General features: G+C 43.1%; 13 protein-coding genes and 1 non-coding gene across 14 annotated transcripts; 7 read left to right on the forward strand and 7 right to left on the reverse strand.

Moving 5' to 3' along the window:
- The first annotated feature begins 1 nt into the window (after position 1).
- On the forward strand, positions 2 to 4,514 carry V1514DRAFT_69353 (uncharacterized protein). Its single transcript, XM_066930113.1, has 4 exons — positions 2 to 514; positions 569 to 2,898; positions 2,952 to 3,495; positions 3,575 to 4,514. The coding sequence occupies exons 1-4, from the start codon at positions 424 to 426 to the stop codon at positions 4,429 to 4,431; spliced, it is 3,822 nt and encodes a 1,273-aa protein (XP_066785991.1). The 5' UTR covers positions 2 to 423; the 3' UTR covers positions 4,432 to 4,514.
- V1514DRAFT_288246 (DNA glycosylase) lies at positions 4,152 to 5,819 on the reverse strand. Its single transcript, XM_066925244.1, has 4 exons — positions 5,640 to 5,819; positions 5,543 to 5,586; positions 5,469 to 5,492; positions 4,152 to 5,402 (listed from the first exon to the last, which is right to left on the reverse strand). The coding sequence occupies exons 1-4, from the start codon at positions 5,682 to 5,684 to the stop codon at positions 4,598 to 4,600; spliced, it is 918 nt and encodes a 305-aa protein (XP_066785992.1). The 5' UTR covers positions 5,685 to 5,819; the 3' UTR covers positions 4,152 to 4,597.
- Positions 5,734 to 7,902, forward strand: V1514DRAFT_324266 (putative methyltransferase-domain-containing protein). Its single transcript, XM_066926390.1, has one exon. It carries the CDS (start codon positions 5,821 to 5,823, stop codon positions 7,573 to 7,575), a length of 1,755 nt encoding a protein of 584 aa, XP_066785993.1. The 5' UTR covers positions 5,734 to 5,820; the 3' UTR covers positions 7,576 to 7,902.
- V1514DRAFT_324267 (uncharacterized protein) lies at positions 7,343 to 9,137 on the reverse strand. The gene has a single exon (XM_066926391.1). The coding sequence runs from the start codon at positions 9,067 to 9,069 to the stop codon at positions 7,585 to 7,587; it is 1,485 nt and encodes a 494-aa protein (XP_066785994.1). The 5' UTR covers positions 9,070 to 9,137; the 3' UTR covers positions 7,343 to 7,584.
- V1514DRAFT_324268 (CTAG/Pcc1 family) lies at positions 9,105 to 9,716 on the forward strand. The gene is made up of 2 exons (XM_066926392.1): positions 9,105 to 9,283; positions 9,355 to 9,716. Exons 1-2 carry the CDS (start codon positions 9,252 to 9,254, stop codon positions 9,632 to 9,634), a joined length of 312 nt encoding a protein of 103 aa, XP_066785995.1. The 5' UTR covers positions 9,105 to 9,251; the 3' UTR covers positions 9,635 to 9,716.
- Positions 9,717 to 9,754: 38 nt separating this feature from the next.
- V1514DRAFT_345840 (Metallo-dependent phosphatase-like protein) lies at positions 9,755 to 10,804 on the reverse strand (the record flags this gene model as incomplete). The annotated part of the gene is made up of 2 exons (XM_066929243.1): positions 9,755 to 10,330; positions 10,538 to 10,804. The coding sequence occupies 2 exons, from the start codon at positions 10,802 to 10,804 to the stop codon at positions 9,755 to 9,757; spliced, it is 843 nt and encodes a 280-aa protein (XP_066785996.1).
- A 370-nt stretch (positions 10,805 to 11,174) lies between these two features.
- On the reverse strand, positions 11,175 to 13,114 carry V1514DRAFT_69342 (uncharacterized protein). The gene is made up of 2 exons (XM_066930111.1): positions 12,689 to 13,114; positions 11,175 to 12,624 (listed from the first exon to the last, which is right to left on the reverse strand). The coding sequence occupies exons 1-2, from the start codon at positions 13,022 to 13,024 to the stop codon at positions 11,263 to 11,265; spliced, it is 1,698 nt and encodes a 565-aa protein (XP_066785997.1). The 5' UTR covers positions 13,025 to 13,114; the 3' UTR covers positions 11,175 to 11,262.
- A 241-nt stretch (positions 13,115 to 13,355) lies between these two features.
- On the forward strand, positions 13,356 to 14,513 carry V1514DRAFT_274637 (uncharacterized protein; the record flags this gene model as incomplete). The annotated part of the gene is made up of 1 exon (XM_066924863.1): positions 13,356 to 14,513. One exon carries the CDS (start codon positions 13,356 to 13,358, stop codon positions 14,511 to 14,513), a length of 1,158 nt encoding a protein of 385 aa, XP_066785998.1.
- A 148-nt stretch (positions 14,514 to 14,661) lies between these two features.
- V1514DRAFT_274948 (Mre11 DNA-binding presumed domain-containing protein) lies at positions 14,662 to 17,113 on the reverse strand (the record flags this gene model as incomplete). The annotated part of the gene is made up of 7 exons (XM_066924876.1): positions 14,662 to 15,007; positions 15,050 to 15,293; positions 15,367 to 16,031; positions 16,093 to 16,550; positions 16,612 to 16,699; positions 16,747 to 16,904; positions 16,988 to 17,113. Coding segments are annotated over 7 exons (2,085 nt in total), but the record flags the coding sequence as incomplete, so codon positions are not given.
- Positions 17,114 to 17,390: 277 nt separating this feature from the next.
- V1514DRAFT_324280 (uncharacterized protein) lies at positions 17,391 to 18,568 on the forward strand. Its single transcript, XM_066926393.1, has one exon. It carries the CDS (start codon positions 17,454 to 17,456, stop codon positions 18,504 to 18,506), a length of 1,053 nt encoding a protein of 350 aa, XP_066786000.1. The 5' UTR covers positions 17,391 to 17,453; the 3' UTR covers positions 18,507 to 18,568.
- On the reverse strand, positions 18,537 to 21,267 carry V1514DRAFT_69755 (condensin complex subunit 2/barren). Its single transcript, XM_066930115.1, has 3 exons — positions 20,788 to 21,267; positions 20,164 to 20,737; positions 18,537 to 20,113 (listed from the first exon to the last, which is right to left on the reverse strand). Exons 1-3 carry the CDS (start codon positions 21,103 to 21,105, stop codon positions 18,567 to 18,569), a joined length of 2,439 nt encoding a protein of 812 aa, XP_066786001.1. The 5' UTR covers positions 21,106 to 21,267; the 3' UTR covers positions 18,537 to 18,566.
- Positions 21,268 to 22,135: 868 nt separating this feature from the next.
- On the forward strand, positions 22,136 to 25,574 carry V1514DRAFT_324285 (Sodium/calcium exchanger protein-domain-containing protein). The gene is made up of 3 exons (XM_066926394.1): positions 22,136 to 22,486; positions 22,537 to 25,023; positions 25,077 to 25,574. Exons 1-3 carry the CDS (start codon positions 22,289 to 22,291, stop codon positions 25,437 to 25,439), a joined length of 3,048 nt encoding a protein of 1,015 aa, XP_066786002.1. The 5' UTR covers positions 22,136 to 22,288; the 3' UTR covers positions 25,440 to 25,574.
- A 91-nt stretch (positions 25,575 to 25,665) lies between these two features.
- Positions 25,666 to 26,802, forward strand: V1514DRAFT_288273 (signal recognition particle receptor beta subunit-domain-containing protein). Its single transcript, XM_066925245.1, has 2 exons — positions 25,666 to 26,039; positions 26,088 to 26,802. Exons 1-2 carry the CDS (start codon positions 25,818 to 25,820, stop codon positions 26,694 to 26,696), a joined length of 831 nt encoding a protein of 276 aa, XP_066786003.1. The 5' UTR covers positions 25,666 to 25,817; the 3' UTR covers positions 26,697 to 26,802.
- Positions 26,803 to 26,863: 61 nt separating this feature from the next.
- On the reverse strand, positions 26,864 to 26,949 carry V1514DRAFT_t6. Its single transcript has one exon. It is a non-coding gene; the product is annotated as a tRNA-Arg (tRNA).
- Positions 26,950 to 27,277: the final 328 nt, after the last annotated feature.

Raw genomic sequence — 27,277 nt, forward strand, 5'->3', positions numbered from 1 at the left:
TTCCTTCGCTCATCCATCATCTTCACCACATCCTCACCGCCAACCCTGCTTGTTCACTCAGTCGCTCCTTCCTGAATCTGACCTCTTTGCTATCGATATTGCGTCGGCCACGTTGTTAATCTTTGAACTAGTTGAATTCAGAGCCTTGGCGCTTGCCCACGACTGTCTACCCATTTCGCATCTCATTCACTGATAGCCCTTCCCCTTTTTTTTTTCCCGCCCATTTTGGCCTTAAATCGAATCTTCTTTTAGTAATCCTTCTCTTTCGTCTTCTACCGATCTGCAAGTTTTTGTCTACGGATAGAATTATTATCGTTTTTTTTTTAGCGTGTCGAGAGCGGCTGGAACTAGAATTTAGTATTTTCGCGGTCTCAGTCAGACTCCAGCAGAAACCTATCCGATTTCGAACTGAACTCTTCTAAGATGCAGCAGAGTCAGCATAGCGGACGCAGTGGGTCTAAAGGTTTGCATATCGCCCATCGGCGATCGCCATCTGAATTGACTCCGCTTATGAGTAAGTACATCTCAGTTTGGGCGTGATAAATGCTTTGCTGATGTGTTGCCACAGTCGAACAACTTGCCCTCCAACAACAAATGGAAATGCTTCAAATACAGCAACAACAGATTTTAGCCCAGCAACAACAATTTGCACAAGTTGGCCTGCTGCCGTCTCAAGGTGCGCCGGTTGTTTCTAATTATATTGGCTCTCCTCCAACTGCGTCTTACCCTCAATTTCAAGCTGGACCAAGTGCTCATAATGGATCTAACCAGAATGGAGGCAGTGGAGGCCATCGCAGAACTCAGTCATCTGTGCCTGGATTCCAAGTGATGGGGCCGCCTCCATTGCCAGGCTCAGGCGCATACGATAGCGGTGCAGGCCGAGGCGGTGGCAGAGGTTCAGGATCACAAGGGCACGCACGCCGGCATTCCTTGGCACTTCCTGAAGCAAAGAGAGCTGCTCAGTTAGCGCAACAACAAAAGCAAGGTGGATCAACCGGCACAAGTTCTCAGTCTCCAGCAACAAATTTTCAATTTCCTCCACCAAAGGTTCAAAACGAGCCTAGCTTGCGGCAAGGCCATAATAGATCACAAAGTGGAGTTGATTTTTCAGATAGTGGTCGATCTCCACGACCTGCGAGCTATAGCTTTCCGCCGAACTATAACGATGTCTCGAACTACGAAAGACGGTCTAGCGGGCATTCTCGTTCTGGATCTCGCAACTTTGATGGCGACTGGCGACGAAGTAGTGGTCAGTTTCAGCCTTCACAGAACGATAGTCAACAACATCAACAACAACAGCAACAACAGCAACAACAACAACAGCAACAACCATTTGTTCCTGGTCACCGATCACGCTCTTCTTTAAATTCAAGCTTTTCTTCTACTACCTTTCAACCGGGAATCATCCCTCTCTTTCAGCAACAACAATATAATGCAGGTCAGGGAATCCCCCCTCAACAGCTTCAGCAGCAACCCAGGCAGCAACAACCATTTGCTATTCCACATAAGCAAGATTTTGCCCAATTATCTTTACCACCACCTAATCAACAGCTTTCTCAAATTCAAAATCAACAACGAAAGTCATTGTTTCTTCCCTATTTACCACAGGCTTCAATTCCGGCTTTGATTGCTGATGGAAGACTGGTCACTGGAGTTCTACGAGTTAACAAAAAAAATAGATCTGATGCCTATGTTTCCACGGGAGATTTATTAGATGCAGACATTTATATATGCGGGTCTAAAGATCGAAACCGTGCTTTGGAAGGTGACATTGTCGCGGTTGAGTTATTGACTGTCGATGAAGTTTGGGGTTCAAAGCGAGAAAAGGAGGAAAAGAAAAAAAGGAAAGAAGGAGATGAATCTACGCAAGGCGGTATTCAGCGTAGGGGTAGTCTGCGCACGAGACCTATTCAAAAGAAAAATGACGATGTTGAAGTAGAAGGTCAAGGTTTGCTTTTGGACGAAGAAGATGAAATCAGTGACGAAAGTAAACCTCTATATGCTGGTCATGTAGTTGCGGTAATGGAGCGCACGCCAGGGCAAGTGTATAGCGGAACTTTGGGTTTGCTGCGACCTTCTTCTCAGGCTGCGAAGGAAAAGCAAGAGAAAGAAGGTCATGATATTCATCGTGTTGAAAGACCAAAGATTGTTTGGTTCAAACCTGCAGACAAAAGAGTTCCTCTGATTGCGATTCCAACCGAGCAGGCGCCCAAGGACTTTGTTGATAATCTTGACAAATATACAAATACGTTGTTTGTTGCTTCGATCAAGCGCTGGCCGATTACGTCTTTGCATCCTTTTGGAATGTTGATTGAATCTCTTGGCACTATCGGCGATAGCAAGGTCGAGATCAATGCAATCTTAAGAGACAATAACTTTTTGAACGATTTGTTTTCAGAGTCAATATTATCCAGTGCCAATAATATTTCAATAAATCCTGACGATGTTTCTGGTCGAAAAGTGTTTACAGACGAAATTTTCGCTATTCAAATGAGTCAATCTTCTGTTGCTGAACAGGGCGTGCATATTACGCCCATTGGTGCTAATGCTGTTCAGATTGGAGTACACATTGCAGATGTGAGTCATTTTATCCAACAGAATTCTAGTATTGACCGTGAAGCTAGAGCGCGCGGCAGTTCAGTGTTCCTGGTAAAGAAAACCGTACCGTTGCTACCGGAAAAGCTAGTTGAGGAAGTAATTTCATTTACTCCTGGACAGTTGAGATACGGGTTTAGTGTGGTGTTTGATGTGAATTTGAATTCATTTGAAGTTTCAAACTTGTGGATCGGAAAGAGTGCAGTCACAGCGTCAAAGTTTTTGAGAAACAGTGATATTTTGGATATTCTTGAGAACGACAACGCGGACGATTCTGCATATGAGGCAATCCAAACACTAAAGGTTCGTTACAGAAAGGTTCATATAGCTTGCACTAGTTAACATGTAAATTATAGAAAGTTTCTTTCGAGTTTCGAAAACGGCGACTAAATTCTGCGTCAGTTGATTTGCCACATTTTCATTTACTTGACCAGCTGGAAGATGAAAACGTGCCGGTTGAGACTAACATTCATGAACGAAAAGCATCGTCACCAGTGGTACAGGAAATATTTATTAAGGTTAATTCGATTATTGCCACGGTACTTTCTAGGCAACTTGGTGATAAAGCATTTTTGCGACACCAACCCAGTCCAATTCCTCATCGGTTTAACGGATTTATCGAGAAGTTGAAGAAGCTGGGGTATGACATTGATGGATCGTCAAGTGCGAAGCTGCAAAATAGTTTATTTCAAATTGGAGATTCCGATATTTTAAAAGGCTCGGAGACTTTACTGTTAAAAGCATTTTCTCGGGCCAAATATTATGTCGCTGGGAGGGTCGAAAAGAATGACCGGGCACACTATTTGTTAAATCTGCCACTATATACCAACTTTACATCTCCCATACGACGATATGCGGACATTGTCGTACACAGACAGCTGGACGCGATTATCAATAAGAGTAAGGATAACATTTTTTTTTTTCAAAGGAGGAACGGGAAGCGATTTAACGAATAATTTTAATTCTAACGGTTTAATAGGAGATTATAATGTCGATGTGGATGTCTTGTCAAGGTTAGCAGATCATTGCAATGACCGCAAGGACGCGGCGAAGAATGCACAGGATCAGTCTATTCACTTGTTTTTGTGTGAAGTCATCAACAGTTTGTCTTCTACGACCGGCCAATTGATCCGAGACGCCATCGTGATCAATGTGTATGAATCTGCATTTGATGTGCTGATTCCAAAATTCGGCATTGAAAAGCGAGTACACGGAGATCAGCTACCGCTTGTAAAGGCTGAATTTGACAAGAAGTCGCGGACATTGGAGTTGTACTGGGAGAAAGGGGTTGACCCGGCAACGTTTGTGCCTGACGATGAGCGTGAAAAGGGCGAGTACGGCGGTGGTAGTATTCACCGAGCTTCAAGTATCAAGGCGGCTGTTGCACAGGAAAAAGAGGATGTCCGGCAGCGAATGATTGAGATTGCGTCGTTATCTCTTGAAGATGAATCCGCGTTGTTTGATACAGATGAGGTCGGCACTGCGACCAGTTCGACGGAGAGCAAAGCAGATATTGCATCTCCGGTGCCAACGTCGGCGAGCGGTGTTGCGTCTTCGTCCAAGAGTCTTCCTCCATCGCCAACCAAGCGGTCACCGGCATATTCGGCACCGCCGAGGACGGCGTCGTTAACGAAGATAAACAAGTTCGAGAACGAAGAAGGAAACGGCAAGAGCCCACTTGATGCGTATCTCGACGATGTTGTTATTCGAACGTCTGGGCAAGACTACATCCAGGAGATTCGCGAGCTTCAGCACGTGCCAGTGTTGTTGCGTGCCGAGATTGGCAAGAGCTTGCCTTGCTTGACTGTCAGGACATTAAATCCTTTTGCAGTCTGAGGTGATGACTCTGCCTTGGTTTTACTTTTTTTTTTGTTACTCTTTTTTTGTTTTTTTGGTTCAGTGAAGTTTGGCGTTCGTTTAAATACCATTATTTTTTTGTTGTAACTTACGATGTTTTTTCTTTTTTTTTCTTTTTTTTTTGTCATGTTGACGAATTTTGTATTCATTTTCGTAATTCTGAAATGAAGATGACCGCTTGAGCCCATCCAGCGTAGTTGCCCCACAGACTTCGAAGATAGTCACCAATCTCATCGTACATTGCTTTCGACAGCGTTTTCGCCTTGGAAGAGTTTCTAATTTTTGATTTAAACGCGTAACGACGTTGGATAATGTTCCACATGTGGGTGTCAATCGGGACCGCGTCATGGCAATCGAACGCCATGAGGCAGACGCAGTCAGCCACTTTTGGACCGACACCTTGAAACCGAAGCAAGAACTCGCGCACGTCAGGATATGGCTGACCACGTAATTGAGAAAATTGATTGCCAAGTTCGAGCCATGCCTGAGCTTGCACTGCCGTGGCATGAATGTATGGTGCCCGGTAACCGAACCCGAGATCACGCAGTTGTCGGACCACGGCCGGGTCCGTGAGCGCTGCCGGCGGCGGGAACGTAAAGAAATCGGTATCACCGTACGAGGCCACGAACGTGCCAAACGTACGAGCAAGGTTGGCAATCATGGTCTCGATGCGTTTAATGTTGTTGTTTGCACTGCAGATAAAGCTGACCAAGGTTTCCCATGGGTCTTGCCTGAGCATGCGAATGCCGGAAAAATCAGCAGCAATGGCACGGAAATGAGCATCACGGGCGGCAAACTTGCGATGAAGATTTGTTAATGAAATTGAATGATTAAAATAGTCGAGCAAGACCGGGCCGACTAATGCGGTGTTGGCTTCGGGCAGGGCACGGAAATGAATGTGTTCGGGGGATTGCTTCAGAATCACGACGGAGTCACCGAGAACCGAAATCCTTGCAAAAACGTTAAAAAAAAAACAAAAAAAAAAAAAATTGGTTTTATTATCCAATTTTTTTTACCATTCTGAATCGAGTCGTTTCCATCTGTTAATAGCGATTAGTCCAAATTAAGCAAGAAAAAGAGGGAGACATACTTGAACGACTGGCCGCTGGGAAGAACCGTGTCCAGACAAATTTCCTTACAACTTAATTAGCCACATAAAGTCATGACATTTCTTTAATTGAACATACTTTTATTGATATATCTAACCGTTTCCATGCTTCTTTTGCTGTCATTATGGAGCAGGGTCCGAATAGGTTTGCTGATGCGGATTGCAAGTTTCGAGGCGAACACAAGTTGATGGAACCCCTGAGTTTAATTAAATAAAACGACGCGCTTGTCGAATATCGCACGCGTTCTGTCGAATTAATAATGCCACCCACCATGCCAGACGGTCATCAACAAATGTTGCTCGATCTCGCACAATCTATCGATCCGTGCAAACTTGACGAAAAAGACTTGCAATGGCTTATTTTGCTTCGTCAAATTGCACGCGCACGTTATGATAATTCATCTGCAGGCTGGCCGTCCTTGCCGGCGCGGATTCGGTTGCCGGCAGAGCAAGACGCCGAGGCTGGGTATTTGGCCGGCAGGAGCGAGACGAATGATGCCGTGGTTAACGTGCTATGCCATTACTGGCGGGCAAAAACTTTGTTTGAGAACGACCGTGTCAAGTCGGCCAAGGTTGAGATCGACAGTGCGATTGCGGTTGTTGCCGGACCTGACGACGTGACAATGCGGATCGCACGCAGCAGCGGCAACAGCAACAACCATGGCCAGCCAGTCGCGCAGGTTCAGTTGGCTGTTTTTCAGAATTCCTTACCCGTACTTTCATTTGCCGGCATTGCTTTTGCTACTGCTACTGCTAATGATGATGATGACAACCAATTTTTCAAGGTGACAATTCATGCTCGGGCAATCCACCGGTTGGCGGGCTTGATTTCGTCCTCCATCGCTGCGCTAAGCCAAGTCGAAGTCGGCAGCAGGTTTAAACCGATACAGCTGTACCGACCCGATAACATGTTTAGTGAAGAAATTTTTAGGATCTTGCCCCGGTCACCTTTCCCGAGTCATCGAATCACTAACGGCGACAATGTTACCGTGCATCTGGCACTTGTGAATGAAATGAACTTGTTTCCACAAGCCGCGCTCGGTCCAGAAGAGGATGTCGTTATTGATGTTACAACGACGACAACGGTGGCAAATTCCAACACTTGCTTGTCATCGTCGTATGCAATTGGGGTTAACCAGTCGAGGCCCAATGTAGGCAATTTGGAACTTCAGGGACTTGATCATCCTGGATTCCACGGCAGCTCCAAAGGCGCAGTCACGTTTCGCATGACAGTTGACACTACTGTTGCTATTGCTACGTCGTCATCACCGCTGTTTTTGAAGTTTGCTGCTCGTGCGGATTCCCGACTGGCGATCGTGCCTTTAATTTTGGGACCGTTTAATACTGACGATGAAGTTCTGCAAACTTTTCGGCCGCTATACTATTACAAACCAGATCAACAATTGCAGCATTCTAAAGAAGCAGATCATGTTTCAGTTAAGGAGTCAACATCGGATTTGCCGGGAAAGATGTGGGATTCAGCCTTTTTTGTGGCAACTGCTGCTCGTGATTTTATAGTTTCGCAAAAATTAACCACTGTGTTGGATTTATCGTCTGGAAATGGTGCTGTCGGCTTGTATCTCGCGAAAGCTGTTGCTGGGATTAAAGTAACAATCACTGACGTGCCTGACGCGCTGAGCCTGATTTGTGAAAACCGGCAGTCGATTTGCCCCGACCAGGACGTGCGAGTACGACCGTTACTATGGGGCCACGAGAATGAGGTATTGAATGATGATTACGAGCTCGTGATTGCTTGTGATTTAATTTACGAAAGTGAATTGACTAGTGCGTTGATTTGGACAATCAATAGACTGGTTAAGCAAAACACGACATTGTTACTAGGTTACAAGCCCAGAGGCATGACCGCACAAGAGAAGGATGCGATATGGGCCCGATTAGCTGCGAGTTATGACATGCAGAGCTTGGCAATCACGGAACGTACAATAGGCTGTGGCCTTAAAAATGACGCCGCAGGCGCCGAAATATGGCAGGTTAGATTAAAATCATCAATATGAAATTTTGATTTATTGATCTGAAGACAATGTTGGCGGTGACGGTGTTGATTCCACGATGGCTTTGATTGCACCATGTAATTCTTTAGTAGTGCCTTTTACTGTTTGCTCGTTGACCTTGTCTAGCACGATCTTGATTTCTTCTTTTGCCTTTTCACCCAGTTCCGGGAATTCGCTACCCCTGGCCCGGACGCGGGCTTCATGCAGCAGTTCGATCGCGCGCTCATAATTCCCGCGTTTGCCCTCGACTACTCCCAGGCCAAAAACCGCGAGTGAGTGAGCAATGTCCAGGTCTTCAAAATCTTCATGACTAAGGTCACTGCGACGTCCCTTGTTGCGCAAGTCCGTGATCTGTTGCAGGACTGAGTGCAAGGTTGACCAAGCAATATCCAGATAAGTATCTGCCTTGGCAGATAATGACGATCGCCAGATTTCAGGCTTGTCCGGATTATTTTCTAAATCGTTCGTGGCAATCTCGTAGGCGAGAAAATAGGCCGAACCGATGTCGACTTGCGAACGCAAGATGCGGGGCAATGGTGCGGACATAAACTGGAGCAGCCTGATATTTTCCATTTTTATTTTGCCTCCCACGCCTGATCTGAAACCCTCCATAACCAACGTGCCGTAGTAATCTCTAGCCAGGGCTAGCGTGTTTTCCATCTCGTCCTCGATGTGATTAAATGATTTCAACTCATTCTCGGATGGAGGATCAGGAAGAGAGTAAGGTTGCAGCGGCAGGTCAATATCGGTTTCAATGTCCATTATTGGTGTCAGTAACAGAGATTTGTAGTTGTCCGGCAGGCGTGACTGTAGGGACTGAATCCACATGCCCAGCACGGGCACGGCTTGAAAGCCGTGATTCATGTCTTCGGTGATCTCGGCCACGCGGACTGCGACCTGCAGATATCGAAGAATTCTCTCGTCATCCATGGCACCCACCCTTCGCGGGTCTTCCTGTAAAAAAAGTATGCCATTTTGTAAAATCGATGCGTAGATCACGGCTGCTTCGGACAGCCGGTCTGAACGTTCGAGCACCTCAGCAATCTTGACCTGTAATCCGGTGAATTCAACCGACGTACGTTCAACCCCGAGTCGCTCGCAAACCTGCAACGCGGCAACGTAATATTGCAACGCGGTGTTTAAAATCTTGCCATGTTCCGCCTTGTCGTCAGCGAATCCTAACCTGCGCTCTTCCAGCAGGCCCTTGCGAATCAAGTTCGTAGCCTCGTCAGGATATTTCGAAGAAGGAAAAAGAGCCCATGCTGCAACGCCTAAACCACCAAACACAAGTCCAAGCCGAATTAATGTTTTGCGGGAAAAGAAGCCTGGCCGGTTGACGGTCTGAGAAGAAGAATAAGAAATATGTCGTCGCGCGGCGGTAAATGTGACTGAAGGATTTAAACTAAATCTAGACAGCCTTGAACGCACGATAAGTGGCTCGAATTTGACTGAGCAATTTCGCAAGGCTCGTATAGAGCCTTGTCGAAAAAAGTTCATCTGTGAACGGGATTAGAGTGAATAAATTTAGACCCGTAAAAATGAGTTTCCATAAATTAATAACGACGTGGTTTTTTTTTGGGTTTTGCGTTTTGCGCGTTCACGAAATTTATATGATTTCCAGTTGGCGCATTTAACTTACAATTAGTTAAATTAGATTGATAACAACCTCGCAAGCATTCATGGTCGAAATAAGTGAACACCCTCACAGGCTGTAGGTAATTTACACTAGGATTTTTGATAAAAAATATTTACACGAATAACTGACTGACGAATGGTTAAAAGGGCGGTGTTGATTCCGTTTGCGACATGGCGGCAAGCATCAATCGCGGTTTCTGCATTGTCACCAGACCCACAACTAAGGCCAGATCAGTTCGTTCAAGTCCTTTCGATCAGTGGCAGACATGACGACGATATTAAGAATAACAAAGATGACGACATCCAAACAGGACTGCTGGCTCAGTTTGAAGCTGCCAGTGAGCGAGTACTCCGGGTCGGAGTCAACGGGTTTTTTGAGAGCTTGGGAGTTGTTATCGGGTGTTTAAACGAACTGGATGAGGTATAGTTCTTAATGTCATACAGGATAATACAAGTTAAACATGGTGTACAATATAAAATATATTCGATTGTATTTTTATGCATTCTTATCTAGTGATGATTTGTATTTTTTGCCTTCTGTATTCCATTAAACTTTCCCATCAACGTAGCCCGGAAGCTTTGGATCATGGACCGAGCAGGCGACCGAAACTAAATGATGGTTCCAGGCGCCGACCTGGTCAGGGTAGGCCACGAGTGCAGTAAGATTATCACCCTTGTAGCACCGAGAATCGAGACCTTTCGAGAAAGTCTTAATGGCCAGGCCGGTCTTGGCGTCATGACCATAAAGTACGGTGCGACGAGAGATGGGTGAGATTGATTGTTGATAATCATTCCAAACATCTTTCCAGAGATAGCCATCGCGGGTAGGCGATGCGGTGGAGTTATCAGCGCCAACCACGGTACGGATGTAAAGCAAAACTGCGGGATCTTGAGCTTCGAGTGACGGCTGATTCCACATGAGACCAGCATGCGCGGCCACCACTTCACCATTATCCGGACCAAAGATGTTGCCAGGAAAACGCAAGATGAGCGGGCATGAATCTATATACCGAATCTGATCCGGAGTAGTCTTTTTGAGAATTTTCTTTTCATCGGCCAAGACATGGACGAACCCGCCGGTGCTAGGGTCGAACTCGCCATTTTCGAGTTGATTGTCATACATCTCGTGCGACCAGCAGTCGTCGTCGCTGCTGTGCTTGTGGCTTGAAGAAGAATGAAGGTGGCGTGGGAGGTCTAACGTGACTTGGCCGAGGTTGGATAAAATTCTAGATTGGTCCCTGGTTTGCTTAGACGCAATCTCATAGTCATCATCGTCATCAAAATGCTCAAGATCTCCAGATTTGGATCCGTCGGCGAGCCTGTCACGAACGTCGTTATCGAAGCGCTGGTTATGTTTTTTGGCGTAACGACGCAACAACGTGTTCTCGTGGTTGCCCCTAACGCAAGCCGCGTTGTATTTCATGGCAATGTCTAGCACGGCAATCGAATCTGGACCTTTAGATATAAAGTCACCTAAAAGAATAAGACGGTCATTTGCAGGATTGAATTCAACCTTGGCTAACAACTGCTCAAACTCGACATTGCAACCGTGAATGTCACCAATAAACACGAGCCGCTGGCCAGATGTTTGGGGCATGAGCGACTCGTCGTAGTCCGCGACTTTGACTGTCGGCGCTATCTCATACACGTCCTTGCGAGCAGCAGCAGCAGGTGCCCATACAAGAAAAAAGTACACGAGAGGCACGGCAGCAAGGATAATTATGAGCGTGAGCGCATTGCGGCGGTTGACCCTGCGCCGGACTGAGCCGTGCGAGCCCTGGTAAAATTCGCCATCGTCATCGCCATCGCCATCGACCGAGCCCGAGTCCGCGTCCGATACGCGAAATACAAAGGAACGCTTGCTGGCAGCCGAAGACATGTTTGGATAAAAGTACGGGAGAGCAGGACCTAAGTCGTTGCGAAGGTGAAGTTCGTTCTGCCGTCGCCAAATTGCAAGTTGATTAAATACGGTGCTTGTATTACGTAACGGCTTATCGGCTCGGGCCAATCGTGGCGCCGCATTGCGCACGTGAGATAATCTAATCTGATCTGATATTAGTCAGCGTCAGCGTCAGCGGGTACGAACCCCGCGAGCTCTAGAAAGGCGTCCCAGTCGAGCAGCTGCGCAAACGCGTCGGCCGACTCGTTCACGTCCTTCGCACACGAGCCCGCCCGGACTTGTTCGCGCGCACGTAGCACCGTCTGCCACTGTTGTTCTGTAATTCCAAAGTCTTCGTGGCCTCGCAGCGTGCCGGTCGCGGCTATCGCGTTGTCCACGATCTGCCGCCGTCGGTCGTCGCCGCGCTCACCTCGCAGGCCAATCGCAATCGCGTGCAATTGGTGGTTGACCGTGAGCGCCCATAAATAGGCTGCGTGCTGTTGCAGGTCTACGCATGCCGAAAACAGTTCAAGCACGCGGAATGCCTGTTGCTCCTGCTCGGGCTTGACGTCGGTGCCTGCCGACCACCCGCCTCGGGCCAACATTTCCAACTTGCATACCACTAGCTCTATCAGCCAGCTCGCCAGCTTCCACAGGTCTTGTCGATCAGAATTTTCACAAGCCTGGTTTAACTTCTTGATTGTTTCCTCTCCAATCTCCTTTGCGCGCCTCACCATAACCTGGACCTCATCTTCCCGAGTCCGGCTCACGCCTTGGACTCCGTAAACCTCGATCAACACCAAGCCTAATATATGCGCCGTATAGCTCCGAGACATTGAAATTTGCATCACCATCTCCTCTTCTTGATCAACTACGCCATCCGGCATGCGAGGAAATTCAACATCTGCCTGCGTGCAGTTTAGCACTGGCGGCAGCCCATTAACGATCGATGCCAGCGCGTCCAAGAACACCAACTGCCACCATATGCCTCTGCGCAACTCTATTGCAGTCACACCCTTAAACCGGCTAGGATCTCGGTGCAACCCCATCACCTGTGCTACGCGTGTAAGCACGGACACGTTCACAACTGCCTGCACCTTCTGCGAGCTCCGATAGCAGCTCGCCAGCATTGTTGCGGCCAAGATGCTTGACAACGACAGGCTACCTGGAAATCCTGATTGCTCTAGTGCCTGCTCGGCTCTGACCTTAAATTCGTCCCGCAGCCGGCCAAAGTCATGACTTGTGTCTATCCCGGTCACCGGCCCATATTGGTTCTCATCCTCAATTGAGATACATGCTCCATACCACATTACCAGCAACACCTTCCCAAACTCAGTGTTTCCGTCTGCCAACCAAAATTTTTCGTAATCCTTAAGAGTTTCCACAGTATTTAGCATGCCCACAAACGGATGAACAAACATGAAGTATCGGTTCACCAGCTTGTCGCTCAGGTCTCGTGATACGCCTTCAACAAGCTTGCTCATCCACGTAATTGTTTGCTTCTCATCCATCTCAAGCTCAACGTCATATTCAGACCTCTTAGTTGTCCCGACAAATCAAATAAGTCAGCCCAAGCAAATAGCTCTTCTTTTTCGTACATACCTGGAGAAACGTCGTATAGTGCGAGGAATTCGTGTACCGACTGGCACCTGTCCGCCGATCTATCTTCATGTACCCACCATTACTCTCACTAGTTTTGTTGACTTCCATAATCCTCACTCGATTTTCAAATCCCTCGCCCCGACCACGTGCTCCTTCACTCTCGTACTCGCATTTCACCCCAAGCTGGGTGCATCTCTGGCAACTTGGTTTCTCACGATCGCATTTGACCCGCCGTGCATAGCACTCAAGACATATCGTGATCTTTCTCGGCCGCTTTATCTTTCGCGATTCGTTTAACCTAAACTTGATTGTCCTACTCTTTTCCTTCTTCGACATGACAAAATGAGAAAGCTGGTGATTACAAGCGTGTTCAGAATGCCTATGATTTGTTTGCTCGTGAACGTTCACGCCCCTAGCACGTGATTTAGTTTAACAAATACATTACGCGGAGAGATCTACTTCTTGTTCTTGTTTTGGATTCTGCGTACTTGATTTAGCACGCAGTGGTATTTTAGGCATGAATCAAGAGCAACAGGGCTTTGAGAACGACAAGTTATCAAAAAAATTGACACAGGAGAACGCAGGTCATCAGTTAATCCGCGAATCCAAAATGGTTTACTCGAGGTCCTCGGCATTACCAACATGGCCATCGCTGGTACCGCTTGAAATGGCCGAACGTGACCGAGCGCGTATTCAGGTTGCAACCAGTCATGCCGGGCAGAGCAGCAAGGCGATAGGCGTGCAAGAGTCTCCGAGAAAGAGAGAAGTTCAGCAAGGTCCAAACAAGGCGAATCAGTTTAAAACTTCAGCAAGATCGCTACATAAATTTCGATATGCGCTCGACAGTTTGGATAACGTGACGTCACCAAAAGCATCATCAACGCTTACATACCTGCCTCTTATTTTTGCACTTTTCCCTGCATTTATGGGTATTTGTTTTAAAAATGGGAACAAAACTGTATCTGATATGCTGCTGCTCTGTCTTATGACTGCATACCTGCATTGGCTCGTCAAGCTTCCGTACGACTGGTACTACGATGCCAAAGATGCTCAACAAAACTTTGACCTACAAGAAATTGATGACAACGAGGCCATAGATTCAGCGACGCGTAATATTCGCAAAAATGCATCTATAAAACTGGCTCAGTGGGAATCATTCCTGTTAATGTTATGCTTCGTTGGACCAGTTCTGGGTGGATACATTCTCAGCGTCTTGCGCTCCTTCTTGACTTCAAATTCGGCGGAAAATTTTGTATCAAATTTTAATATTACGCTCTTCGTCTTAACTGCATGTATAAGAGGAGTGCTGATACTAATTAATCAAGTCGAGACGCGTACAAAAACTTTAAAAGAATTAGCACAGACGCCGAAAAAATCCCGAATCACGGAATTAGAAAATGAAGTTGAAGAACTTCATCAAATAATCAAAACATTGGAATCATCAGTTGAGAAAGCTTCATCGGTAGCTCAGGCGCAAAGACCCGATATAGATGCATTAACTCGTGCGATAAAGAGATATGAACGGAACGAGATTATTAAGACGCAAGAATTTGAATCCAGAATAGAACCGCTTGAAATTCAGATTGAAAAGTTATCAAACAAGTTACCACAATCGTTTTCACCAAACGATATATCCGATTCCCCTGCAACTGGACCTACAGAATCATCTTTAATACCGCCTCATACCCGCTCCAAGTTTCGTCATTTAAAAATTTATAAGTTACTAAACCGGCCTTACTTGTTTATGATGATAATATGTAAACAAGTTTTTGCAATATTTCACATTTTAAGATTAATTAGGCGGCTTGGAAGAAAGGCTTCATAAATTAATATTAAAGTCGTGCAAGTCGGGTCTGCAATTTGTATTTATTATGGAAGTATATTGTCATATAACTACTTCATTTATTTATTATATGTAATCTAGCCAAACACATCTTCGTCATCATCGTCATCGTCAATATGCTATAATTGGGTCAGTCAAAGAAACTGTAGATGTTATGCACGTCACTTACTATAGGTGCCATATTTCGCTTAAAGTTCCCGCGTTGACTCTGGCTCGCATCAAAATTTAACATGCTTTGTGCTTTCGCTGGCGATATCGATGAAGAAAAAGGCGCAACTGGAGGCACACGCTTGGCCGCTCGCCACAGAGTTGAATTTTTATTTGAATTAGCAGACGGCTTCGTCGCACGCGATTTCTTGGGGTGCCTAACTGGTTCAGGCTCAGGTTCAAATTCATCACTCTCTTCGACAACTTCTTCAATCTCTTCATCTTCATCTTCATTGTCATTGTCATCGTCATCAATAAACAACGAGTCACTCGGTGCAGTTGCTGTCTTTCTCCCCCGTCCAGCTGTTAACGTTTTAGGTATTTTAGTAGTAGCCTTGGGCAATTGTTTTGAGGCATTGGCCGATCTTAAGGCCCTCGAAGGCGCCGGCTGAGTTGTTTCCATGTCGAAATCATCTGATGCCACGTCACTTGCCTCGCTAACTGAATCATCAATCTTGCGAGTTTTGCGACCTCGACCTGGCTTCTTTGCAGTCGCTGCCTGTGCTCTGCGTTTAGTAGGAACTTTTGCTTCGACGTCTTCTTCAACCCCAGCAACTTGTCGTGGTTTCATACTATCGAACTATATATTCTATTTAGTATAAATAAATCCCAAAATGACTTGAAATACAAAACCTTACCGCATGATCAATATTATTTTCATCAACTTCGCCAAGTGATAACAAGCTCTTTACTTTTGAAGTTAAAGCTTCATCAACAAATGATTTTACAGCGTATTTGTCGTCCTTATCCACAAATTGACTAATTGCCTGGTTCAGTCCGCCTTCAGACAGAACCTCTAACGTAAGGTTCTTCAAAAAATCTTGAACTAATGATTGAACCTTGATACTGTCTAAATCCACAGCATCAACCACATCAATAACTTGACCCACTGAATTGACTTTTCTGGTCATGGCCGTTGTTTTCTTTCGATAAAATTGTACGACATCATTTACATTGGCTACTCGTCCTACAAAACGGTTAGAAAACCGGCGTGGATTTTCAACTTCATAGCCTCCTGAGTATTCGACTCGCAATCTCACAAGAGGTAAAGGTGGAAATTCATTTTCATCACTATCCGGATTACTGTCTCTCCATTGTTCTTCTGTTTCTGAAATTAGATCTTCAACTTGGTTAATTAACCATTCTATAACCAAACTTTTGTTCTTTGAGCCGGCTGCAAAACCACAATCTCGTGCTAGGACAACTTCCTTCATCACAAACGGTCGAACAGTCTTCAGTTTAATCTTTTCTAATTTGAAGTCTGTACCTGTAATCGACAAAATGCCGACATACCTTTAAAACCATTAATAAGTTGATGCCGAAATTTATTTTTATTTTAAAAAAAAATTCATACTTTTCTTTAGCTTCTCCCTCGCATAAGCTCGTGGCTACAGAACTACCTGGTTGCATAACGAAAAACCCAGTTTCTGCGTTTAATTCCGGATCGATCAAACATTCATGTTCATGACCCCAAAGCACCATATTTAAAAATTTTGGCAAGAAATTTTCAGGCAGGTAACTGGTTTCCGTATGTGAATGATGATTTTGATGAACAGCCATCATGTTAAACCATTCATCTGCACCATTTGCATTTTCATTTTCACTAGGGCGTAAGAATTTGACATGTTGATCTCTAAAAGTTCTGAACAATCGCTCATCTCGAACATTTGACATGCCATAAAGAGCAAGTCTGGTGAAACCCTTTTGAAAAAGAATCGGAGCAAGCGTAATATTGTCGTTCTCAGGTACTTTGCCAAAATGATTAACCAGTCCACTGGCTGCGAGAACATCGAGCGGTGCCAGGTTTCCTTCCTATTTCTCTTATTAGAAACCCCATTCGTATAAATCTCTACTTCTTGCGCAATTATCTTACTCCGCTGGCATCATCATGATTACCGCTTATAGAGAAAACCGGAATCGCAACATTAATGTCGGGATCTTCGTAGTTGACATGACAAAAACTAAATCATAAGAAGGTGAACGGCATATTTCGGAATAAATTTCGTACTCATCATTCATAAATGTTTGCACATCACTTAAAATTTGCAATTCGCATGGCTTTTCACCATAACACGTATTTCTTAAAGTTTTAACAACCTGATACATTGATTTTCTTGATGGCTTGTTCTCATGAAACAAATCTCCCCCAAGTAATACCATATCAACCTAAAACATGCCCAATGAGCTAACCAGAATAAATTTTCTTTTTTTTTTAAAAAAAAGAGTCAAGAAAATTCAACCTAACGCACATCGTTATTTTTTGCTATATTCATGACTTCATCGAACGTCCTCCCTGAATCATCTCCTCGAATGGGGTCTCGCTCGTTGTACCCGACATGATTGTCTGAAGACACCAAAATCCTGATTGTATTTGGCTCTTTGATACTGATTAGCAAACTAAAATAAACTATCAAGTAGATTTCTCACCATTATGTATAACCATTTGGCTGAGCTTGCTTTATTATGTCGACCGGCGAGAAATATGAAATGAGTTCTTGTAATATAACAATTACGCGTGCGCGAGTAATCACACTTCTACGCGTTGGTTATATAATACAGCACATGTAAATTGGTCATATTGACGTCAATTTCTGCTAAATTGCGTTAACTAACTAGTTAATCTTCATTAGTTATAAAGAATAACTTCGTTTATAGATTTTTTGTTTTATATTTAAAAATTCCTATCAACTTTTTATTTATATAGCTGTACTCGAAATGACGCATGCGGTCAAGCTTCTAAAGTCATGGTTTCCACATCTTGCCAGTCCTATAATCTTCTCAGCTCCCATGCGACCATTCGCCTCAGACGCTTTGTCAATTGCCGTTTCACGAGCTCAGGGCCTAGGCTTTATAGGCGCAGGATACAACGTATCAAACATTGAATCTCTTCTTTCTTCAGTTTCAAATTCATTTAAAAAAACTCCGATCCCCACTAGCGGTTCCAAAATCTTGCCAATAGGGGTCGGCGCGTTGCCGTTCGGAGTTGATGACTCGGAATTTGACAATTTCATTTCCGTATTACAGAAGTATACTCCGGCGGCGGTGTGGTTATTTGCGGCAAAAGATTCACAACAATTGCAGTATTGGGTAGATACGTTACGTGCTAAGGTCCCTGACACCAAGATCGCGATCCAGGTTGGCACCGTGTCTGATGCTCTCGCAGTATATGACCTTGTAGATATTTTAATATTGCAAGGAAGCGATGCAGGTGGTCATGGACTGGCACGAAGCTCGGGGATTACCTCATTTATTCCTGAAACTATTTTTCATCTAGGAAAGAAATATGGCACTGAACTTAAGCCTATCATCGCTGCCGGCGGCATTTCATCTGGAAGTGGTATAGTCTCGGCTCTTGCTCTTGGAACTCATGGAGTAGTTTTGGGAACCAAATTCTTGGTTGCGGAGGAGACAAACGCACCGCCGGAATATAAACAAAAATTGGCTTCAATCACAGATGGTGGAAGGGTCACGGTTCGTGCAAGAGTGTTTGATGACTTGCTGAATACTTCGAATTGGCCCGATACTTATGATGGCCGTGCGTATCTCAATTTGTCGTATCTTGAATACCTTAACGGTGCTTCCGTGGATTCGCTCAAGGAAAAGCTTAAAGTGGCAGACCGAACAAAAGATTACGATCGCAAGGTGTTTTGGGTTGGGTCATCAATCGGCCTTGCAAATGAAATCAAACCTGCCGCTGAAATATTGGATGAATTGCGGAAAGAAGTCAATCAGGCGTTTAAGAGATTAAACATAGTTTACTCTTCGTAGAAATCAAGATAAATCAATTAGCTGCTAATAATACAAATTATGAATAAATTATGATATTTCTCAATATTCGTCTATAACTGCAGTAAGATCTTTCTTAATCGAAAGATCGGTATAGTCCCCATTGTTTTCAATCTCCAATCCTTTTTCATTTGCAAGATGCAACAAACAAATAAAACAAAAACTGGTCGATATATCCGCAAGAGCTTTCGATGGGTATTTGTTTTTGAGCCCGCCAACAATATCAGAAAAATATGTTTCACCCTCCTCTGCTTGAGGTAGATCTAACTCGCCAACAGTCTTTCTCCTACTCATCCGCCTATTATCGAGTTCAGAATTCTCATATTCAAAACTGCTCCACAAATTATCTTTCAATTTCTTCACATCGACCTTCTTTGCAACCTTCGCATAGTTAACATACGATGCCTTAAACCGACGGTTTCCGTTAAGCACGAGCTGACTTCCAAAATCCAATTCTTCTTCTGCTTCTTCCCGTCGAATTGCAGCCGTTAAATTGCCAACAACTGTGGTATCGTTGCTAACTTCATGCACAGCTTCAAGAGTTGATAAATGATCTGGAGAAACTTCCAAATTCTCCTGTGCATCTGCAAATGACTCATCTGGAGGGTCAAAATCCGGTTCATATTCAAATCCTGGAGCTAAAAATTGTTCGTCATCATCGTTGAAAAACTCGGCATCATAAGTTTGTCCAACAGGCTCCTCCTTATCATCCTCATTCGTTGCAGTTTCAAGGTTTTGAAATTTCGGTCGCAAAAATTCAACTCCATGGTCATCTCCTGCTTTGACGATAACGCCACCAGACTTGCCATTCAAACGCTCTCCCGGTGTTAAAAATCTTAATTTCACTCGTGGCTTCAAAAATGGCCGTAATAATTTTTTTGAATTAAAATTTATGTCATCCGGAAGAAGGTTTCGTGTTTTTGACCTCCAGTGAGATTTGGGTAATAATATATTGCTCGGATTCCCATGCTCAAATAATACACTTTCGTTAACTTCACCGTCATCATCAACAAAATTAATCTCTATTTCTTCTTTCTTTTTTGGAAGACGAGGTTTCTGAGCTTTTTTGGTATCTTCAACGCCTTTTTTGACTTTCTGAATTCTCCAATGCTGAGATCCAGTCCAATTCTTTTTGATTTTTTCATCAAAATATGCGAATATGTTATCTCCAGTGTCTTCAGTTTCATTATGTTTGTTGGCGAATTGAAAAACATATGATCCTATTTGCCGAACTTCTCCATCCTCCTGACCATCAGTTTGGTCAAAGTTGTCATATCCAGGGTCATTAAATTCTGGAGGTTCTGAGCCAGCTCGAACATTCTCAAGCCACAAATCACCGCCATTGCCAAATTCTGCGCTGGCATCATTGTCGTCACCATAATCGCCATCATCTTGCATATCATTTGTGTAAACAATTTCCTGATTTGGATCATACAAGTTCCTGTCTTGCACAATATTAATATTATCTTGTCGAAGAAAAGGAATATCGGTAGGCACAGCATTAGGATCGGCAGGGAATTCAAAATTTCTTAATGATGGACTGATAAACTTGTTGTCAAGGTCATCTACAATATCTGCAAAGTAATGATCTAGAAAAAGTTAATATTCGTTATAGTATGGAAAATAATAATAAAATTACCTCTTAGGGAATCTAAATCTAGCTCTCTGATAGGTAACGCCTCTTCATCCTCAACTTCATCTAAGCAATTGACTTTGTTATCCTCGCTAGTATCAAAGACGACACGGCCACTATTGTCCACCGACAAATTATTCAAAAGTAACCCTTTAGCTCCTCCTTCATCGAAATCTGCTGACGCTTTCTTGAAAAGGGGATCGACAGTGAACTCCAAGTCTAGTTTCTTTAGCTGAATTGCGCAGAAATCTTTGGCAAGAGTAGCTTCTGATCTGACCCGTCGTTTTGATTTCTTTGCTTGAGACTCATCATCTTCATCGCCATCGTTTTCATTGTGCTCACCGTCGTCATTGTTACCGTTAGCTGCCTGTTTCTTTTTCGGATTGTTCTCTGCAAGGCCACTGAGTAATTTCCCTGTCTCTGTAGCAACGGAATCGATACGTGACGTGTAAATTTTAACACATCCATCTAATGTACAAGATGCCTTTTGAAAATTAATCCCATCGCCTTCCTTAAGAAGAGACATGTCATGAAAATAGTCAATCAAGGCAAAGTTCCAACTATTAGTCGCGTTGATTTTCTAAAAAAAAAGTTAACAGTGTAACGCAGAAAAATAATATAATTTCATACATTATCCGTTGCAAGCTTCATCCATTCTTCAAAATTAGACAGAACAGGTACTCGAGGAGTATTGTGAGCAGAATCATCGAAAAGCGCATAATTGCTGGCTTTTCTTCTTGGTGTGGTGGTTGCAATCACGTTCTTATTTAATTCATTTAATGGGTTTCGTCTGTTAATAGTGTTGCCTAAATTCTCAAGCGGATTAATGTTGGCTGTAGGAGTGGAGGTAGCAGACGTGATAGTTGTGGAGGATGAGATTGATTGGCGCTCTCGCAGCGGCGTCGCCGGCGACAAAACTGTCTGAAGTTTTGATACCTGACGTGGCATATTATACAACTAAGTCAAACTTGCATATGTTTCTGAATATATGCTGAGATAGAATAATAAACATGTGGTGTGGTCGAAAAAAACGCGTCAAGTGTGGAGGTGGGATGGGCGATGATGTTTTGGAAGAATGTTTGCACCACGTTGCCACAGCAACAAAAACCAATGCATCACGTGATATGAAATTTGTAACGATGGGGCTTTAACGGATTGTAAGGTAAAGAACTTATAAGCAGATTACCGCTGACTAGGCACTGCCAATATATGTTCTAAACAGTATCTGTCATTGATATATCATATATAGTTCATAACCGAATGTTTTACTTTATATACAGTAAAACTATATGTATTAGTTGGGTGAAATATATAATTTTAAAGTTGTTTTCACTGGACGGCGTAATACAGTAACACTTTACATATACGCATATATTTCAAACAAATTTCTAACTGTTAAAATCTGAATTTTTGAATTTTCGATACCCGATTTTTTATTCTGTTCAATTGTACGCAGTAAATTGAATTCTTAAAAGGTTGGACAAGTCGGTCCAATAAATCATACGCATTTTAAAGTTTTTTTTGGCAAAGCCCTAACCCGAATTTCTGGCCGAATGGGTGGGGTGAGTCAAGGACTTTGTCGTGCACATAATAGTTGGCAGTTTTATATTTATTATAGGTGTGTATACAATGGTATGTATATGGCATCTATTAGTTAGGCAGAGGCCATAAAATTTTGTACGTCTGCTGTATCTGTACAAGTTTAGGTGCACTATAACAAGTGCAACATCTTTTCCCAATGTGGTTGGCTCCACATTCCAAACCTTTGTCGAAAATCACCATTGCACAGCCCCAAACCATGCATGAACAGACCGTCAACTTTTGCAAGTTAAGGAATGAAAAATTAATATAGGCATCATTAAAAGATCAACCGTACGTACATAGTAACCTACCATATCATGCATGTTAGCATTATTTAAGTCAAGTGTGAATGAATATAAGCGTGAAGTGATGATTACCTGTATGGTGTTTTGGCTAAAATAAACTTTCAGCGCGACGCGCCGGACGTGAGAGTCAATATGTAGTAGAACGTCATCTCGACGATAAAAAAAAATATCATATATACATACATGTATTGATTAATTATTTATTTTTTTTTTCCGTATTCCTGACATTTTCATCTTTCAGGCCAATGAGTCGCTTGTCGTGGATTCCACGGCCAATCTGGCTCAATGGTCTGTTAATCGTCATGATAACGTGTGCTTGCGTTGTCACCGCAGATATCGCATCGCCGATGAGCACCGGGCTTTTGGCACCCCGACCTCTTCGGCAAATGAGAAAATCCCCGTACGAGCTTTTCTCTTTTGCTGCCGGTGAGGATGGACTAAAGGTAATTTAATGATTTTTAACTGTTCACTTAGGATTGACTCATTTTTATAGTGCACTGATGTGCTTCACGTCTCAACCAAAGAGCAATGTCAATTTGTCAAAACCTATTGCTCTGATGACGAGCTTGGCTTTTTTAACTACATTCGATTTTATTATTGCACTCCTACACGTATGCAATCGCTTATATTTGTAACAATGACGGTTTGGTTAATTGCTCTTTTTACAACGATTGGAATAACCGCCAGTGACTTCCTCTGCCCCAACCTGAATACCATGTCACGTCTATTCGGATTATCAGAAAATCTCGCTGGAGTTACGTTTTTGGCCTTGGGTAATGGTTCTCCTGACGTATTTTCTACTTATGCTGCCATGAAAGTCGGAAGTGGGTCACTAGCTGTCGGAGAGTTAATCGGTGCTGCCTCTTTTATTATTTCTATCGTCGCAGGTTCAATGGCCATAATATGTCCATTTACGGTAGATTGGCTTCCATTTACGAGAGACCTTTCTTTTTTTATTTTAGCAGTTGCGCTAGCAATGTATTGTCTTGCGGACGGGGTTATCGTTCAATGGGAATGCGTTGCCATGGTGCTGTTCTACGTCTTGTACGTCTCATTTGTTGTATGGTGGCATTGGTTTACCACCCGTCCTGGTCGCATCAGACTTGAGCATGAACGTTTTCTTACGGCTACCTCCCAACCTTCTTTAGAACAAACACCATCGTTATCTAGCTATGAATCGATGGAGCCACCTCCGTCGTATTATTCCGATGTTTTTAACAGTGCCGACACTGAAAGTGGTGAACCATCTTCATTGCTTTCAAGATCTTCTTCTGACATTGATATTGAACAATCTGCTGATCATAGCACGTATATGGAGATCCAGCAGACGATGCGACTTCAAAGACCGTGGGCCAACAATACCAGTTATAACGGTAACAGTTATAGCGAGTCACCCAATCTAGCAACCTCCGCTCCTATTAGACCGTCTTTAATTGGTGCTCTTGAATTACATTCAGCTGTTCAGCGTGGTCGCAATCCTATTAGGGAGCACAAAGAGGAAGATACCCGCCGCGTTCTACGTCATAGACGTTCCGTAAGTCATGGATTGTTAAATATGAATTCGGAAGTCTCGAAATCCCGTGCACGTCAGCATCATCAACATCACCACTCACATTCGCATATTTTACGCCATTCTCATCGAACTAGTGTTGATAGCACTTATGGGCTGCGAACATTTAATAATAGACGATTAGTTTTTCAAGAGAATTCATTTTTAGATGGTCCAAACAGGTCTCATTCGGCTACGGATTTAAGGTATTCCGGTGGAAGTGCTACGTTATCACCGTCGATTTTATCTTCAATATCCCCTTCGCCTTCGATACAGTCAACCTCTCGACCTCCTACCTTGCTTATTTCTGATATTCAAAATGACGGGTCATTTACTCAATTGCCATATGGTTCTCAAAGTCCAACAATAACGTTTTCCGCTCCCTCTCTTCGACAGCAGCCAGATATGCCTAATTATCAGCTCAGACAATCATTACTGGGCCCTAACCGTTCACGCTCCAACTCTATCCAAACCAATGCATCGAGCAGAGCCCTGTCTCCAAATGTTCGAATTGGTCGTAGAGCTCATACAAGGACTGGAAGCACATTAATTAGGCAATCTCGTTCGCCTTCGCCATTTGATCGCTTTTTGGCTTTTCAGTCGGATGCAGTAACACATCCACATCCTTCATTTTCTGAATCAAGTAGTCGAATCGAGGAAGCGGATTTGATTTCTTTTAATGATCAGGATGGGAATCAGCAACTTCAAGGAAATGTTTCAGCAAGCGGCGATCATCTAGACGTTCCTGATTTAGATAGGCGGCATGATTTATTGTCTGATATATCTGAACACGATTCTTCATACATTGCTGGTAGTGATTTCACATGGTCAAGGTGGTGTTGTATTCCGCGACCTTACGTTATTCAGAAAACTTTGTTCCCTACAATAACTGATATGTCAGAGAAAACAAGTTTAAACAAGGTCATAAGTATTTTGGCTGTTCCTTCAGTACTGCTTCTTACAGTTACTGTTCCGGTTATTGAAATGAAAGACGACAATGTGGATGTTAGTCAATTTGATCCTGAAAGTGAGTATACGAACTCTACTTTACTTCATCGTTCAGACGATGATCGCGATGGCATCAGTGACGTACGGCAAAGGCTAAAGGGTTGGAGTAAGTGGCTAGTTGGGCTTCAGTGCATTTTTGGCCCACTATCTGTCATGTCTACAAATTTTTTTGATAGCGACGACTTTGTTAGGGATTGCTTCTATACTTTTTTTGGTGGGCTAGTTACATTACTCGTGGTGATGTATTTCACTGAGTCCCACAAGGCGCCAATCAAACTTCTTCCCATTCTGTGTTTTATTGGCTTTATTGTTAGTATTTCATGGATATCTGCAGTAGCCGTTGAAGTTGTTGGCCTTCTCAAAGCTTTTGGAATAATTTTTGGAATTAGCGATGCAGTTTTAGGTCTTACTGTATTTGCGTTGGTAAGTTTTTCTCTGTGAAAAATTCATTGTCATTTTCTAACAAGAATTTATAGGGAAACTCATTGGGTGATTTTATTTCAAACATTACCGTAGCCAAAATGGGATATCCCATGATGGCAATTAGTGCTTGCTTTGGAAGCCCTATGCTTAATATTCTTCTCGGTATTGGGATCTCAGGTGTGCTTACATTGCCACGTACTGCATCAGATGGATCCGTTCCATCATATCATCTTGACATTGCGTACTCACTTGTAGTTACTGCTACTTCATTACTAATTAACTTAATATTGTTTTTAATCTGGGTCCCACTTAATGGATGGAAAATGACTCGAGCAATAGGTTTCGCTAGTGTTTCTCTTTGGGTCGTCAGTACTACGATAAATGTTGTTCTGGAGGCAACTGGACGCAATAATTAGTTGTTGATCAGTTGTTTGTTTATAAGTCACGCATATATTTGTATTTTGTTTGCAGTTGTTTTACTTTGTATTATTACGTTTGGTGGTATTAATTGAGGGTGGGATTTTTTTGTATTACTAGATATTTAAAATGCAATTTATGTCATTTTTCTCTGGATAACGTAAGCGTTGATTTGCATTAATTATCACGTGAACTTTGGTTGCGATTTGTCTCGTTGAGCTTTTGGATCAATCCAGTTTGCATTGTTTATAAGTTAACGCATCAGATTTATTTATAGTTACATTTGGTCATAGTTATAGACATTTATTATACTTAGTTAATTATTGCTAGTTAAATATTGGTCATAACTTTTTAAGCTTGAAAACAACATCTGAATCATGAGTGGCAGTTCAGATAAGATTGAGCTAGTACCAGTTGAACAGGTCTCACCTACCAGCAGCAATTTTTTTGTGGGGGTGCTCGTTATATTAGCACTAATAATTGTTGTTTATTTTGTGTATGAATTCATATTTCGAAAGACTGCGGGGGTTGCTGCTGGCGGTCCCTCATTTATTATTGCTGGCCCGTCTAGCGCTGGAAAGACTTCTTTGTTTACTTTAGTGAGTCAATACTTTATCAATGAACCATGTTGATTTTAACTATTTTAGATACATTACGGCAAGAAAGCAGACACCGTTCCATCAATTGAGCAAAACGTTACCACTCATTTTAGGCTTCCATCGGTTCCCGACACAGCCAAGCCATTTATTTTAATTGATACTCCTGGACACCAAAAACTACGCCATGGATTTTTTGATGCACTACGTATAGCTCAAGCTGCCAAAACTGCAAAGGGTGTTGTATTTGTTATCGATGCCGGTGCCGTGTCACGGCCCGAGAAACTACGCGAAGCGGCCGAGTATTTATATGACGTTTTGCAGATAACCGAAAAGACCCGAGGCGGTATTGATATTCTCGTTGCTGCGAACAAATCAGAATTATTCACTGCTGTTCCTGCCAAGCGTCTGCGCAGCCTTTTTGAAACCGAATTGGATAAAATTCGCAAATCGCGAGCTAAATCTGTCGGAAAAGTTGGAGGGGAAAAGCAAGGTCAAAACGAAAATGAGGAAGTTGATGATGCAGAATGGCCTGGTGATCATGATAAACAGCTCAAATTAGAGGATTTAGAAAGTGAGATCACCGTGATTGACGGAAGTGTGGCTAGAGTAAACACAGATGGTTGGATAAGATGGATGGAGGAGCGGGCGGTGAATTAATCCAAACTCGTTAATATAAATGTAAGTCATTTTATACAATTCCCAATGACGCACAAAAAAAAATATTATTGTACTTATAATTAAAAATGTATAACTATTACGTCAAACAATTTTCAAAAAATAATAAACTTTCTTTAAAAAAAATAAACTTTCTTTAAAAAAATAAACTTCCTTGCCAGGGGTCGAACCTGGAATCTTTCGCTGTGACCAGTTTATATCGTAGGCGAACGCCTTGCCATTGGGCCACAAGGAATAGTATTTAAAAAATAAGTAATTGTGTTTCTTATAAAGCACTAAATAGAATTACCTAATATATGACTAAGCAAATTTTTTTGAAGTTAAATATGGAAGATATGGTGAGTTACCTCTCTACTATTTTTTTTAGAGTAGTATATTGGGTATAATGTTTATAAATTTTATATATTAACAAATCTTGTAATAAATGAAGTTTTGAATGAAAAAAATTTGATATATCTCCGACCCTGTAAACAGGTAGTGCACGTGCGTACACAGAAGAATATGGTTGTCTTGTAAAGACCAAGTAGCATTAAAAGGAAAGCTTCCCTCTATGCCTGATGGCC

This window comes from Lipomyces japonicus (genome assembly GCF_038497905.1).
Source record: "Lipomyces japonicus strain CBS 7319 unplaced genomic scaffold V1514scaffold_2, whole genome shotgun sequence".
NCBI lineage: Eukaryota > Fungi > Ascomycota > Lipomycetes > Lipomycetales > Lipomycetaceae > Lipomyces > Lipomyces japonicus.

Coding starts and splice junctions, on each gene's coding strand:
- V1514DRAFT_69353 (XM_066930113.1), top strand. CDS start 424: ATGCAGCAGAGTCAGCATAGCGGACGCAGTGGGTCTAAAGGTTTGCAT. Junction 515..568: donor TGAATTGACTCCGCTTATGA/GTAAGTACATCT, acceptor GTGTTGCCACAG/TCGAACAACTTGCCCTCCAA. Junction 2,899..2,951: donor AGGCAATCCAAACACTAAAG/GTTCGTTACAGA, acceptor TGTAAATTATAG/AAAGTTTCTTTCGAGTTTCG.
- V1514DRAFT_288246 (XM_066925244.1), bottom strand. CDS start 5,684: ATGACAGCAAAAGAAGCATGGAAACGGTTAGATATATCAATAAAA. Junction 5,587..5,639: donor GGTTAGATATATCAATAAAA/GTATGTTCAATT, acceptor TTAAGTTGTAAG/GAAATTTGTCTGGACACGGT. Junction 5,403..5,468: donor AAACGACTCGATTCAGAATG/GTAAAAAAAATT, acceptor CGTTTTTGCAAG/GATTTCGGTTCTCGGTGACT.
- V1514DRAFT_324266 (XM_066926390.1), top strand. CDS start 5,821: ATGCCACCCACCATGCCAGACGGTCATCAACAAATGTTGCTCGATCTC.
- V1514DRAFT_324267 (XM_066926391.1), bottom strand. CDS start 9,069: ATGAACTTTTTTCGACAAGGCTCTATACGAGCCTTGCGAAATTGCTCA.
- V1514DRAFT_324268 (XM_066926392.1), top strand. CDS start 9,252: ATGGTCGAAATAAGTGAACACCCTCACAGGCT. Junction 9,284..9,354: donor AGTGAACACCCTCACAGGCT/GTAGGTAATTTA, acceptor AATGGTTAAAAG/GGCGGTGTTGATTCCGTTTG.
- V1514DRAFT_69342 (XM_066930111.1), bottom strand. CDS start 13,024: ATGTCGAAGAAGGAAAAGAGTAGGACAATCAAGTTTAGGTTAAACGAA. Junction 12,625..12,688: donor ACTATACGACGTTTCTCCAG/GTATGTACGAAA, acceptor GGGACAACTAAG/AGGTCTGAATATGACGTTGA.
- V1514DRAFT_324280 (XM_066926393.1), top strand. CDS start 17,454: ATGACGCATGCGGTCAAGCTTCTAAAGTCATGGTTTCCACATCTTGCC.
- V1514DRAFT_69755 (XM_066930115.1), bottom strand. CDS start 21,105: ATGCCACGTCAGGTATCAAAACTTCAGACAGTTTTGTCGCCGGCGACG. Junction 20,738..20,787: donor TGAAGCTTGCAACGGATAAT/GTATGAAATTAT, acceptor CTTTTTTTTTAG/AAAATCAACGCGACTAATAG. Junction 20,114..20,163: donor AGATTTAGATTCCCTAAGAG/GTAATTTTATTA, acceptor AACTTTTTCTAG/ATCATTACTTTGCAGATATT.
- V1514DRAFT_324285 (XM_066926394.1), top strand. CDS start 22,289: ATGAGTCGCTTGTCGTGGATTCCACGGCCAATCTGGCTCAATGGTCTG. Junction 22,487..22,536: donor CCGGTGAGGATGGACTAAAG/GTAATTTAATGA, acceptor TCATTTTTATAG/TGCACTGATGTGCTTCACGT. Junction 25,024..25,076: donor GTCTTACTGTATTTGCGTTG/GTAAGTTTTTCT, acceptor AAGAATTTATAG/GGAAACTCATTGGGTGATTT.
- V1514DRAFT_288273 (XM_066925245.1), top strand. CDS start 25,818: ATGAGTGGCAGTTCAGATAAGATTGAGCTAGTACCAGTTGAACAGGTC. Junction 26,040..26,087: donor AGACTTCTTTGTTTACTTTA/GTGAGTCAATAC, acceptor TAACTATTTTAG/ATACATTACGGCAAGAAAGC.